Raw genomic sequence first — 14568 nt, 5'->3', positions numbered from 1 at the left:
GGGTGCACACCTGAGAAATGGCAATGTCCCCGGCCCCCAAGGGTCAAACCCACTTTTCTCCAGTCCCTGAAGGACCTGGTACACAGGTAGATCCAGACCTGGGGCAGGTGGAGGGCTTGCCTCAAAGCATCAGCAGTTAGAGCCTGCGAAAATGTAAAATAATGGCTTTAGAAGATCATGCAGACATTTAAGTCCTGTGTCCATCCATCAGCAAGTGACTCTGTGCACACCCCCACCCCTGCAGCTGCAAGAGCATCTCCCCAGGCCTGGGCCACTCTCCTGGCAGCTTCTGGGTTGCGTGCAGACCCAGCAGCCCCCTCAGCCCCCTCAAACGTTTGTGGACCATCCTTGCCCTTATATTCATTCCTTTAGTCCACAAATTGAAAGACTAAGTGACCACTTTTGGTCAGAGATTGTTTTACTTTCTGTGGAAAGAGAGAGAACTAAGATAAAAGTCCTTGTCCCAGGAAGCCTGTATTTTGGTGGGGAGACATACAATAAACACAGAAGTAATGCAATTATGGACGGTGATCTGTGCACTGAATGAAGTTAGCAGGTTAAGAATAAGTCTAGGGGGACTGAAGTGGAAGGATGCCCTTCAGACTGTGGTCAGGCAGGGCTCCCTGAGGAGCCAACATCTGAGCAGGGCCCTGCAGGTGACGAGGTGGGCAAGGAGCTGCCCCAGGTGGAGGTCAGGCCCCGAGGTCAAGCTTGCCCTTCTCAAAGAACTGAAAGGAGATGTGGGCAGGGCTGGCTCACGTAGGACCTCGCAGACCACAGGAGCTGCGGGGAACTCAAGCCACGTGAGTCTTGAGAGCAAGACGGGGTGTGACCCGAAATAGGAGGCGGTTGATGGCGGGCAGGGGGGCAGGGCCTCCAGGTAGAGGCCGTGACAACGATCAAGGGCAGAGCTGGCAGGACCTGAGCCTGGGCGGGGTCCGGGGTGCAGACAGGCCCTGCTGCCGGGTTGATGAGGGGGAAACAAGCTGGGGACACTTGTGGGGGACCAGCTCAGCCCTGCCACTCACTCGATGTGGGGAAGCCGCAGCTCCCAGAGGCAGCCGTCACAGCGCAGGTCCTGGTCCACCTCCTCAGGTGTCCGACAAGTTTGCTTTCGGTCTTTTCGACCTGGACTGGGATGTGTTCACCCAGCACATTGAAGGTGCCATCAACCGGGTCCCCGTGCTGGAGAAGACGGGGGTCAAGTCCACGGTGTGCGGCCCAGGTGAGCAGGAGGCCTGGAAGCTGGGGGTGGGCATCCTTGGGGCCTTTGGGCCGACCTGTGCCAGGCATGAATCTGGGCATCCCTACACTCTCCTTCCAGCAGCCCTGGGTGGCGGGCATTGCTTTACTCCTCTCTGCAGGCCAGAGACCTGGGCTTGGCGGGGGCAGAAATTTGCCCCCCGTTGGGCACACAGCCAGGCTTGTTTCCACCCCAGCCTGTGCTCCTCATCTCCACTCAGCTGGTCGCCGAACTTGGTGTTTTCATTGTAAAATGGGGTGGACGCCCCTCCCAGCACCCTGTGAGGCTGAGTGAGGGGAGGTGGCCAGGCCCTTTCCCGATGCCACCCTCACAGGGCTGTAGAGCCCCTGTCCAGCCCAGCCTCAGACCCTGCTCTCCCCGCCCCCCACCTGCCCAGGACTCGGGGCTGCTGGTCTCACCCCTCTGCTCTCCGGCCTCAGCAGCCAGCACCTCAGGGCCACACACCCATTCGGCGTGGGACGGCCGAGCTCAGCCCTCCTGGCCGCTGGGAGAGCTGGAGCCGACAGGTGTCCGTGAGCGAAGGCACTTAGCTCCCGGGGCCATGCAGGACGCAGCTCCTGACCTGCCTGCTGGCCAGTGCACAGGCTGCGGACACTCAGACCACAGAGCTGACGTGTTTGGCCAAGGCCACCAGCTCATTCCTGCAGGGCCCGCTGGCTGGGCCAGGCTTTGGGGGTCGAAAGGTGTTCTGACACATCCCCGTGCGAGTAACTCACAGCTCGACAGGCAGAAATAAGCGCCCGATGACACTCAATGGCCTGGGACCGCGCCATCCTGGGATGGGCCCGGGAGCTAAGGGACCCCGGGTACGGGACGCTGATATAGAGTGAACAGGTCGTCTGAGCTGGGTCTCAAGGCCGTGTGCAGACGGAGAAGATCCCAGAGTAAGATTCCAGGCCAAGGGGCGAGATGAGCAGGGGTGTGGTATGGGGGAGCGCACACGGCGTTGGCTCAGCTCCTTCCGACTGCTGAGCGCCTCCCCCCCCCGTCACCCCCCTCCTGCCCCCTGCCTGCTTTCCACCTACCACTCACCCCCAACGCCCCCTGCCTGCCCTGCGCTGAGAGCCTGTTAGACGCTGAGCAGAGCTCACATGGTGGCAGCCCCAGGAGGGGGGGCTCCAGGGCAGGGGGGCAGCCTGTCCCAGGGCGAGACACAGGGCTGAGGCTGCTGGCCTGGGGTCCTGGCAGAGGGGGTCTCTGGGAGGCAGCTCTAGCTGCCTGGAGCTTGATGGTTGCTTCTGTGACAAGCACCCACAGCATCATTCATTTGATTTCATCCTGCACCAGCTGGCACCTCGTCTGCACCCCGGGCGGTTGGGCGGCTGCAGCCCAGTGGGGCAGATGCTCTGATAAGAGTACAGGGGTGGTAGGCGCAGAGTGGTCCCCCTCCCCGAGGAGGGACAGCCAAACCATCCCTGAGGGGGAGTATTCTGTGCGGGGGGGAGCAGGCCGTGTGTGGGCTGGAGACATACCACCCCCATCGTGGTTCCAGCAGAATCACACGGGTACCCCCTCCTTTCTGGCACATGGAGGACCTCTTTAGCCCTCAACAAAGGCAACAAAGGAGTTGGGTGAGCCTTGCCGCATTGCAGGGCCGTGGAGAGGTTCAGATACAGCGTGGCCCAAAGGGAACATTGCGTCTGAGGCTCTGAGTTCCCTGTGCCTCAGTGCCCCCGCCTATGACATGGGCGACAGAGCACCTACTCAGCAGGTGACTGAGGACAAGCCACACATAGGCGCAGGGCACGCCCGGGCCAGCCATGAGCGAAGTGGACAGCCAGAGGCCAGTGCGCTAAATGATGTCCGCAGGCCACGCAGGGAGTGAGGGGCGGAGCCGGACAGGAGTGAGGAAGGGTCCCGACGCCCAGGGGCTATGGCCTGCCTGGTGGCCAGCCCTCTCCATCTCAGCACACCGGATGTCCACCCAGCCGCCGGCCCGGGCTACTGTAATCCTCTCGGCACATAAGGAGCCTTTGGTGAGAGGCCAGTGTCCCCAGGAGAGGCTTGTGGGGCGCAGGACCCAGGATGGCAGCACCCCTGAGCGCTGGATCCAGGGTGCAGAGTGCGGGAGTGGGCCGGCGACTCAGTGTCCCCGGCAGCCTCCCTGGGGACTGGCATGAGAAACACAGGCCTGAAACACTGCCAGGGGCACAGGCAGCCTGGAGCAGCCTCGGTTAATTAGACTGGGGACCCATCACTCCCATGTGAGGACATCCTGCGTCTGGGTTCCCGGCTGTGCGGGAGGTTTCTGGGGAAATCAGCATTTCTTCTTGCCAGGAGGACAAGCACGGTCAGGGATCACGGGCCTCTGGAACACAACAGGGAAGTACCCCTGACTTCGCGGAAGTGGTGGTGGGGGTGTGGAGGGGGCCAGGCAGAGCTGTCATTCCAGGGTCGGGAGGTCGAAGCCAAGGTGAGGTCGTCTGCCCTGCCTGGAGGTCCCATGCGTCCTGCGTCCTGGTCTTGCTCAGTCTTGAGTCATTTAGTAAACATTCAAGAGACCCTTGTCCCCCGAAACCCTCCCGCTGGCTCTCCTTAGATTTCCTTTGAGGTTGTTCAGAACTTCCTGCCTGCCTGGGGCCTGGAAACATCTCTGGCTCTCCCACGATGCTCCCTGGGTCGTCCCCAAACATAGCTGCGGCCTCTCCTCCTCTCCACCCCTGCTGTCTCCTCTGAGCCGTCCGGCCTCTCACACCTGCGCCCTCCTGGCCTCCCCCAGAGCCCTTGCAAGGAGGCCTCCCCCAGAGCCCCTGGGGAGCTCTACACCTTTCTGCCTTCCAGGATGCCAGCCTTCCCTGCTGTTGGAAGCCCAGGTCCCCTAGGGCTGGGGCCTCCTTCAGCTCAGATGCTGTCCCCCCAGGCCGGGCCCTGATCACCGCAGGGAATAGGACTGAGCTCGTTACCAGAGGTGAAAAACTTGGTCTGGGAGCCAGCAGCTCTGACCAGTGGCCCCAGGTCCATGGTTAATTAACAGGGTGACCTGGGATAAATTATACTGAAAAAGCAATTTCCTCATCGATGACCTGGGAAACAGTACTGCCTGCCCGAAACGGCTGTGAGGAGCAGTCAGCCCTGCACTCACTCATGACCCCTTATCCCACTGCGCCTTCTTACCAGACATTCTCTTCTTTGCTTATTTGCACACTTCCTCTCTGCCTGCCTCACTCTCTCACTCTGTCGGCTCCCTGAGGGGCAGGACTTGTCCAGAGCTGACTCCCAGGGCCAATCCCTGGGTACACATGGGTGGGCTCCACATATCTGTAGACAGAGTAACCCACAGACTTATGAGCTACATACCATGATCCCAGTTTTACAGATGAGGGAACTAAGGCTCAGAGAGGTGAAGTGACTTGTCCAGGGCACGCAGCTAGGAAGCGGTGAAGCGAGGTTGGAACCCAGGACTGGCTGCGAAGTCCAGCTGTTGTAATTATGCCTGAGGGTCCTTCTCCCTCTGTATCCTGGCCTCTCTGCCCGATGCATGCTTGCAGCAGACAGAAGTAGGGGGCTTGGGCCCCTTTCCCAAAGAACTATGATCATTGGATGTGAGAACGATCCGGCTGCAACATCTATCACCCTCCTGATCGCCAGGGTTGATTCGGCGATCTGGCTGGCTGGGCGGGTGTCCCCTTCCTCCCTCACCCTCCATGTGCGTCCCTCCCGAAGCTGCACGCTCGGCTGAAGAGGACGACCTTCCCCGATAGAGGAGAGGACCGTTCTTCGGTCAAGGGTATATGAGTAGCTGCTAGAACCTCCAAACAAAACTATGATCATCCATTCAGAGAACATTTATCAAGCACCTACTGTGTGCTGGGCCCTGTGCTAGGCCTCAGGGCACAGCGGTGAGCAAAGCTCGGTCCCTGCCCAGTCGGTGCTCATGGTCCAGTGGGCAAGAGTGATGGCAAAGATGCAGCAGCGAGGAGGAGCCACACGCTGTGATGGGGGCTCACGGAAAGGCCCCCGGGAGAATGGCTATGGCCGTGAGACACACCTGGAACCCACAAGGCAGAGCCTGGCTCAGCTCAGCGGGGCTCTGGCATAAACGGCAAGGAGCTCAGGGGAATGTGGCAGAAGCCATGAGAGAGGCTCCCTGGGGGAAACGGCCTTGAGCTGGGTCTTGAGGATGAGGAGGGTCTGGATGAAGGAGGCACTTGCAGACCCAGCTCGATTACTGCCTTCTAGGGACACGTCACTCCAGGTGCATGTGGCCTGGAGGGAGGTTCAGGTCTCTCCTTCCTTTCAGAGTCCTTCACACCTGACCACAAGCCCCTGATGGGGGAGGCACCCGAACTCCGGGGATTCTTTCTGGGCTGCGGCTTCAACAGTGCAGGTGAGTGCTGGCAGCATCCCACCAGGCACCCCTGTGACCTCTCATTCAGTTCTCAGAGCTCTCCCAGGTGGGCAGGGCGGGGGGTGTCCCAGGAGCACTGCAGCCCCCAGCAGGGGTGGAGGCCGAAAGGGCCTGCAGGGTGGGGTGAGGTCCTGCTGGAAGGCATGCAGCACCCCCGATGTGAGATCCAGGCTGGGGGCAGGGGGCTGCTGCCCGTGGAGATGGGAGGAGCACTGGATGGGGTGAGGGGCTCTGGGGATGGACTGCAGACCTGCGCCTGCACTCCTGCCAGGAATGATGCTGGGTGGTGGCTGTGGGCAGGAGCTGGCCCACTGGATCGTCCAAGGGCGCCCGGAGAAGGACATGTACGGCTACGACATCAGGTGAGCAGCCACCGGACCCGCAGGCACAAGGTGTCTGCTCTTCAGCAGCCCTAGGGCCGGGCGGAGGGGGGGTAAATAGCAAGGGCTACTTAGAAAGGAGGCGTCCCTGCAATTCAGAGGGCTTCCCGGAAGAGGCAGCCGCAAGGGCAGACAGGGAGGGAGGCTGCCAGCAGGGGGCAGTGCTGAGAGGCGCCTGGGTCTGGCAGACCCACTGCCCTTACAGTCTCCAGGATCTCTTGTCCTAGCGTCCTGCCTGACCCACCGGACAGCTCTGGGGTCAGCAGCAGGATCAAGTCCTCCTACTTGGCCAATGGAGAGACCGAGGCCCGGGGAGCAGGAGGGACTGCGCAGGCTGCTTGGGAGTGGGGCTGAGCTGGGGTGATTGCTATCAGCGTGTGTGCAGTGGCTGGGAGCCAGCCAGCCTTGAGTGGAGATGCCAGCTGCATTGCGTGCTCGCAGGGTGACCGGAATAAATGAGACCAACGCCGAGCAGTGTCCTCACTGTGACCTGGGTGCACGTGCTGTTTGGTGTGTGCCGATAAAGCCCTCGGCAACAGGTCCGCACACGGAAATGCTAACTAAACCTGAGTTGAGGCCAAGGGACAACAGTGTCAGAGCTGCGAGGCATCCTGGTTGCCCCACTGCTGTCAGAGTCCAGTCAGGGCCAGTGGCACAGGTGCTCCCAGGCAGGGCTGGAGGATGGGAATCCGGGGGCTGGAGTCTTGTCCCAGGTGGCAGTTGTGTGCAGGCAGCAGTCGAGGCAGCCCCTTACAGGGACCTCTGTGGTGTTCACCCCGCTCTGCCCTTCCCGCTTCTGGCAGACAGCCTCCCTGGGAGACCCCAGCTGTTGTTAGAACTGGAGGTGGTGGCGGGGGGCAAGTTCAGCTCAGCGTGTCCCTGTTCGTTTGCTAACTTCGCCCCTTCCTGGGCCTGATGAGGACATTACACCCACTGAGGGGGATGTCTGGCCCCCACAGAGACACACTGAGATGCCCAGATGGCCGCCCCCTCCATGGAGCCTGGCACAGCATGGTCTGCTCTGTGGCAGCCTGGAAGTCCCCCTGGGGCTGTGCCCATGTGCTGTCGCAAGAGAGGAATGTTCCAGAATGATAAAGCTGCAAGGGGCCTCAGGGATGGGCCAGTCCAAGCCCCTCCTGCTACAAACAGCAAAAAGGAGGTGCCAATGGGGGAGGCGACCTGGCCTGAAGTCACTCAGTGTGCCAGCCAGAGTGGGGAGGGAACCAGCTTCTGGTCTCGGGCTGGGCTGTCTGCGTGACCTGGCCACCCGTGGGGTGAAGGCTCCGCACTGGAATCAGACTGACTGGGGTTCACACCGGCCTCACCAGGTGGCCTGCTTCTGCCACAGTGTCCATGACGGCAAAATGGGGCTGTGGGCTGGCAGAGGTCTCCAGGCTGCTTGTGGAGCTCCTGCCCAGTTGGGGACAGGTCTGGGCCTCCTTCTGTCAGACACCTTCCCTGGCAGGACAGTTTCTTGGGCTGGTTTGTGGCTGGGAGACAGAGCTTCCACCTCTGTCACAGGCAGCAGAGACCTTGAGGTCATAGGCTGGGAGGCAGAGGGCACAGCTCTCAGAGAAGCCCCTGAGAGCTGGGGCCCAGTGGGCAGGGGTGGGGCAGTGAACTCATCCACACACCCTCCTGGCCGGGCAGTGCACCCTGGGAGATGACTGGCTAACGGCCTCCCAGGCCCGAGCGGTCACTGATGTGGGACTTCTGTACCACCCAGCCCGCGACCGGACAACTGGATGGCTGCCTGCACACACCCGGGCGCCCAGCACTAGTGAGCTGTCTCACCTCCCTGTACCTGAGCAAGGGGACAGAGCTGAGACACAGCCATTGCAGGAGAGGTGAAGCGGACATGAGGGGGCTTCTTAGGGGGATGCCACAAGTCTGAGAGAAGAAAGGGGCAGAGAAAGAGCTGGCGCCAAGGTGTAGCTTTCCTGCATCCAGTTTTCCTGGTGGATCACCTGCTTCTGCACCTCAGGAGGTCAGAGCAGGGAGTGGCCGTGCCATTCTCATCTCATACGTGTCATTCTCATCTCATACTCCGGGGGACAGGCTTGGTGAGGGAGGTGCCCAGACAGGCCGGCAGGCCAGGGCTGCACATGAGGCTCCCGGGGCCGACCTGGCACCAGCTGGCCTCCAGGCCACAGCCACCACCTCACGAGTGGCAGGGGTGACAAAGCAGGTGTGGCGCCCCCTTTGAGGTTCTCAGTCATCCCAGCCCTACAACCTATCAGCTGTGCGGCCCTCAGCCAGTCCCTCCTCCTCCCTGAGACTCAGTTTCCCCATCTGTGAAACAGGTGGCGTGCGTTTGAGGCTCACATGCGTGGACACTCCTCCCAGTGCCTGGCATGGGCAGGGCCCGGAGCGAGAGCCGCTGCTTTTAGGAAAAGTCCTCCGAGTCCAAATCCGGGTGACCAAGGGAGGGGGAGCCATTCCTTACGTGGGTGGCTCGACCCTGGCCCTGGCCTGGCCCCTCTGCCCGCTGCTTGCTCACGGGCAGAACATGGCAGCCAGGTCCCCGTGGGCCACAGGGAGCGGCCCATCCCCCTGCTGATCACTGTCGAGTTCCTGCTGAGCTGAGAGCATGCCCTGGATGGACGTGCCCAGCTGTGCGCAGAGGGGCTCCAGAGCCCTGGCCGGTGGGCGGGGGCCTGCCCAGAAGGGCGGTATCTGTGAGTGAAGGGACCCCCCAGCCGTGCCCCAGGCCCAGCCCCCTCTTCCATCACCCTCCTCAGCCCCACCACCCACCCGGCCTAAGATAACGAAAGAGTCCCTGAACCCCCGCCAGGATCCTCACTCTCAGAGCAGCTGGGAAGGTCACCATGTCCCATCCCCGAAAGCCGCGTCGGCTCCTGGTGCCCGGGGGGCGAGCCTGACCACGGAGTGGACAGAGCCGGCGGGGGGGCTCCTGGCTTCCTCGCTCCCCTGCTCGGCCCTCCAAGCCTGCCACGTGCTTCCAAACCCCACAGCCCGACATGGGCTCTGCCGCTGCCCCCGGCACCTCCCAGACCCCTTGGCCAGGCTCCACGGCTGCCGCTCCTGCAGTGTGTTCCGGAAGCTCCTGGCTCAGGGGAGTGCGGCACGGACGCAGGCTGGGGTTCCTCTGGTGTGGACCGAGTCACACCCTGGGCCCCATGTGTGGTCTCCCGTGTGAGGCCACACTGAGGAGTCGCAGGGGGCATTCCTGCAGGTGGCACTCGGCCTGGGCCTGCAGGCAAAGCGCTCCACAGATGGCAGCGGTTACTGGTGACTATGTCGGAGATAATCATTCCCGTAACATAGCTCCACTCCCCTGCCCAGGCCAGAAAATCATGCTTGCTAGAACTGTGTGCAAACTAAGAGTCTGAACCTGATGAGGTTCAGACAGGAACCACTGAGGACAGAAACACCGATGAGGACAAAGCTGGGGAGGAGGTGGCCTTGGGGAAGCAATGAGATGCCAGCAGGTGGAGCGGGAAGGAAGGGACAGGTGGGGAGGCTGGCTGAGCTGGGGTCTGCAGGGCCCCTGACACAGCTGGGTCGGTGTCTAACTCCAGCCCAGTGGCCGCGAACAGTCTGGCCGGGGCTTCCACGGCTGGCGCGAGACCAGATGGACAAGCCACTGGGTGGCTCCAGCCGCTGTGCCCACGGGAAGGCTGAGAAGGGCGTCGTCATGTGTGTGGGGGGTGGCAGGTGAGGAGGCTGAGCTCACCGAGGTCTGGGGGCTGCCCACAGTGGGAGAATGGAGGGCCAGGGGCTCCCTCAACCCCCCGCCCCTGATAGCTGAGCGTGGGGAAGACGCGGAGGGATGAAGATCTGGTTTTGCCCTGGGCCCCTGGCCGGCCCTTCCCTAACAGGCCCCCTAAGGCAGCGACTGGCCCTCCCTCTGTGACAGGCGCTTCCATCACTCGCTCACGGACCACCACCGCTGGGTTCGTGAACGCAGCCATGAGTCCTACGCCAAGAACTACTCCGTGGTCTTTCCCCACGACGAGCCCCTGGCAGGCCGCAACGTGAGGACAGACCCCCTGCATGAGGTACCTCACCCTGAGAGCACCCGCTCTGGTTGCTCTCGGGAAGTCCTGGGTCTCGGGGTGACAGAGTGTATGTGGTACCCCACCTGCGGGGCAGCTGAGGCGAGGAGGTGGCCCCTTCATTCCCAGGTGCTTACTCGCAGAAGGTGCCGGCCGACTGGCTCCCGGCGAGGGCCTCTTCTGGCTTTCCGACGGGGCCCTTGCTCTGGTCGCTCCTGTCTCCTTTCCCTGTGAGGATTAGGGCCCCCCCTTATGACCTCCTTTCATCCCCGTTCTCCCCTCATAGGCCCCTCTCCAAATACAGTCACACTGGGCTTAGGGCTCCCACACAGGAATCTGGGGGAGCAATTCAGTCCATAGCAGGAGGTAGTTCTACAGATGGGATTCTTGGGGGAAGGTGGGGAGGGGAGCGCCTGGGCTTGGGCCCCGGCTCTGAGCCCGAGGGCCTCTTTGCCATCTGCTCCCTCGAGTATAAAGCGGTACATTCGCTGCTCTCTGTCCTGTTTGGGTGTCTGGCCCAGCATGAAGGGGTGCCTGTCCTCCCACCCCACCAGGAGCTCCTTGCACGAGGCTGCGTGTTCCAGGAGCGGCACGGCTGGGAGCGGCCAGGGTGGTTTAACCCCGGAGGCGCAGCTCCGGTGAGTAGCCCCCCCAATGCCCACCACCCACCTCCAAGTCCTCCCCTCACCCCGTCTGTGCTGTGGGGTGGGTGAGTCGTCCTGCCCGTGGGTTCAGGGTGCCTCCTCTGTACACGTCCCCACAGGTGTGACTCACCACCCACAGGGCGGCCAGGCCTTCCATGGTCCAAATGGGCCCCTGGGGAAGCCGGTGTTCCACAGTGAGGAGGCAGCACACAGCACTCCCCAGTTTGTAGGAGAAATTAGAGCATCTTCTCATAATTTTGTTCATTTATTTTGGGCAACTGCAACTGTTAGTTTACATGAACAGGAGGATTTGGCATAAAATTATGCGTTCGATGTGTTAGTTTGTAGGCTGGGCTTTCACAGCATCCTGGCCTCTGGGTGCCCTCTCGGGGGGTCCTCGACCCCCCACCCCAGTGCCTCCAGGGACCTAGGCCCTCAGAGAGAAGAATCAAAACCATCCTGCTTCTGGCCCCCTCGGGCCGGGTCCTCAGGAGCAGGTGGCTTGATGCGTTAAGCCCAGCCAGGGCAGCATTTGATCCTGATTTGTGCAAATTAAGATCCCCTTCCCACTGCTGTATTCTGCCAGCCCCCTTCCAGCACACCCCATCTTCCATCTCCATAGCAACCTGTGTCCCAAGTCACGTTTCAGGCCACCATCAGGCGAGACAGGAGCAGAGCTCCCTAATAGCCTCTGCTGGGGTCAGTGTCCTCAGAATCCCACTGGCCACCATCCCCTCTCCTGCCGGCCTGCAGGGACCCGTGCTCCCCACGCAGGAGCCCAGAGCCTCTCTGAAGTGCAAACCACTGGCCGGGGGTCACCTGGGAGGACAGAGGCGGCAGGGCTTTGGAAGCCCAACAGGTGGAGCAGCTGTCCCCTTGAGGCTGAGAGGCTGGGGCCCAAAAGGGGCAGGGCTGGCAGGGAGGGTGGGCCTGGGCAGGCCCCGCCCTCAAGCAGGTCCCTGCAGGAGCCACTGCATTCCAAAGCTGGGTTTATCCCTGGAAGTCCTCCTTTCCTGGAAACCATGGGGAAGGAGAGGGGCCTAGAGCCAGAATTGGGGACACACCCTCGTCCCAAGATGAGCCGGCTTTGCACTCCGACCTGGGAGCCTTCCTGGGAGTTCAGGGCACTGGGTGACTATATGTCCCCCAAACCCCTGATACCCAACCTGGTTGTAGGGGCTGGGATGGCCTCAGGGGCCGGTGGGAGGCGCACCTGCTCAGGCCAGGGGGACCACTCCCTGCAGACTCTGGTAAGGGGACCTCCTGGGAGGCCAGGGCTTAAGTTGGCGCTGGGGCAGCAGAGTGCTGGACTCAGCCAGAACCTCACCCTGGGCTCTTATCTGTGACAACAGGCACGGCTGGGTGGGGCTGGCTGCACTGGGCGCCGGGAGGGGAGGCCAGAATCCACTGGCTGGCTCCCACCCCTCCCCGAGTGCCAGTGGCGTTAGGAGAAGGGGGAGGGGACGGACTGTATCAGCAGGAGCAGGGGCAGGTTGTGGGCATCTCTGAGATCGGCTGGCAGAGCACAGGAGAGGCCAAGGCGGATGGTGGCTGGGGAACCAGCCTCGGGCCACTCGCCGCCTGGGTTCGTGCCAGGCTATGTCCAGCTCTCGCCTGTGACCTGGGGCAAGTTTTAATCTCTGTGCCTCGGTTTCCTCATCCATAGAAAGGGTCCTCCTCCTTAGGAGAGGAGGGACTTCAAGCAGGGCTTGGCCCAGAGCAGGACCTGGTCCTGGATCACCATGGTAACCGGTGCTGCGCCATCCATTCCTTGTCCCTCTTCCCGAGCCAGCCCGTCCTGGGACGCATCACACTGCCTTGGCATTGAGCTGAAAGCCCTGCCGGTGGCCCTGAGGCCCCAGATGACCTGACCCGGCCTCCCCGTCTCTCCACTCCTTGAAGAGACCCAATTTCTTCTCCATCCTCCTGGGCCCCCTACCGGCTCAGCCCGCCCTCTCCACCGGCTCTCAGACCCACCACCACCATGGCGATTCATGCGTTGTTTGTGTGACTGTTGACGGAATGTCTGAGCACCGCCCCTGACCCGTGTCCACAGCACACTCACCCCCCGAGGGAAGCTCGGGCAGGGCAAGGCCAGATGTGTCTTGTGCATCTTTGGAGGGACCGGCGGCGATGACCTCACCTCCTTCCCCAGGTTCTCCATTACGACTACTACGGGGCTTACGGGAACCAGGCGCATGAGGACTATGCCTACAGCGGGCTGCTGACGGACGAGTACACCTTTGACTTCCCACCCCACCATGACGTGGTCAGTAGCGGCGTCCCCTCCCTTGCCTCCCCCATCCCTGATGTAAGAGAAAGTCGGGCTTCCCGCAGGCCTGGCCCGCTGTGGCCTGCAGCAGCTCCCGCCCCAGACTCTGCTGCTCCATCCTATCCCTCCCCCCGCCCTGCTGTGGGCCGACTCAGTTTTGAGGAGCAATCAGGTGATGCTGTCCTCCCCCCTCTCCCCCCATGCCCTCCCCACGCACTCTTCCCTCTGTACCAAGACTCTGCCAGCCGTTAGGCCCGAGGGCGATATCACTGCTCCAGGCAGCTGGACGGGGGTCTGGCTGTGTGGCCTCAGCCAGGGCCTCACTTCTCGGAGCCTCTGTCCCATCTGTACCCAGAGCCAGTGTGAGATTTTGTGAGTGATGACCCCTCCTTCCGGGCCTAGCTCGGTGGGCCCCCTCCACAGCTCTTCCAGACCCAGAACAGGCCCCTGCAGGGGACAAGCTGAGGACACCTGAGCTGGGGGAGGGTCTGTGGTCTGGGCCTGCTCACCGCTGCCCCTCCTGCTCCAGAAGTGGGCAGGTGAGGCTGGTCAGACCAGTCCCCTGGCAGCCCATTGCCGCTCACTGGAGTGCCCGGCTCCCCACACCCGTTGGGGTGGAGGTCATGAGGTCCTGGGGGCCGGGTCTTTTCCCCATGTTTGCACCAGACAGGGATGTTGTCACAGGCAGCTTGTGCAGAAAGAGCAACGCCAGCTTCATTGCCATTTTGTAAAGCGAATACCAAGTAGAACATTGCTGTATCCCTGTGCACGTGGCCGACTGGGGAGGTGGTGTGACGTCCCACTCATGTTCTGTGAGGGAGTGGAGTGAAGGCCTGAGCCTGTGGGTCCCCAGAGCCCAGGGTGGCCTGGGAAGCATCCTTGAGGCAGGGGGACCCTCGTGGTGCATGGGGGCAGTCGACAAGGCCAGCTTCCTGGGCCTCGCTCAGAAGTGCCTCGGGTTGGGTTTAATGCTCTGCTGTCAAGCCTTGAGTTTTGAACAAGGGCCCACAGTTTCGCTTTGCACTGGGCCTCACAGATTTTGCAGCTGGTCCCGAAGGGAAGGCACCATCACTCCCACAATTCTCCCAAAGCCGCTCCGGGGCGAAGTCCGGTTACAGGCCTTAGAAGAGGGGCTTCTGAAATGGAGCTGGAGGCACGCACTTCCAAGGCTCTGGCGGGGGGTGGGGGGGATGCGGGCAGCCCGGGGAACACACGGAGCTCTGTCTGGCACCTCCACCTGCGGAGCTTCCAAGGCCTATGGATGTTCTGGCCCGTGAAGATGTGGGAGCTTGGAGGGAATGCCAACTTGGCTTCGTAGCAAACACACCCCAACAGTCACCAAGTGTGAAACTCACACTGTTCCCAGCACTGGCAACTTCCCAGGCCCAAGGAGGTGAGAGTCACTGCAGGAAGCAGTTTTGGGGTTTGGTCTACACCCAGCCACAGAAGCAAGGGGAGTGCAGTGCTGGTCAGTGGTAGGCACTCCATGAAGCGTCTGTGACCTCAGGGGTGAGGCAGCGGTGCCCGGTGTGGGCATGGGCGGACCCAGTGGGAGCTGTTCCACTACCAGCAGCCCCGGGGAGCCTGATCTGTGGTGCTGGCCTTGCCCTGGTATAAATCCTCCCTGTCCACTCACTCCAA

General features: G+C 61.9%; 1 protein-coding gene across 5 annotated transcripts in view; it reads left to right on the top strand.

The window, feature by feature from the left end:
* The window catches only part of SARDH (sarcosine dehydrogenase), a 61474-nt gene that overhangs the window by 14978 nt on the left and 31928 nt on the right, over positions 1 to 14568 (top strand). For all 5 annotated transcript variants that reach the window (XM_019639531.1, XM_019639551.1, XM_019639540.1 and 2 more), the window contains 6 exons: positions 1096 to 1225; positions 5505 to 5591; positions 5884 to 5974; positions 9873 to 10014; positions 10566 to 10649; positions 12811 to 12924. In XM_019639531.1, the coding sequence (XP_019495076.1) occupies positions 1096 to 1225; positions 5505 to 5591; positions 5884 to 5974; positions 9873 to 10014; positions 10566 to 10649; positions 12811 to 12924 (648 nt within the window). The remainder of the gene's footprint in view (positions 1 to 1095; positions 1226 to 5504; positions 5592 to 5883; positions 5975 to 9872; positions 10015 to 10565; positions 10650 to 12810; positions 12925 to 14568) is intronic.

This window comes from Hipposideros armiger, unplaced genomic scaffold (assembly GCF_001890085.2).
Source record: "Hipposideros armiger isolate ML-2016 unplaced genomic scaffold, ASM189008v1 scaffold_3, whole genome shotgun sequence".
Classification (NCBI taxonomy): Eukaryota; Metazoa; Chordata; class Mammalia; order Chiroptera; family Hipposideridae; genus Hipposideros; species Hipposideros armiger.
This window is presented reverse-complemented; position numbering and strand designations above follow the sequence as displayed.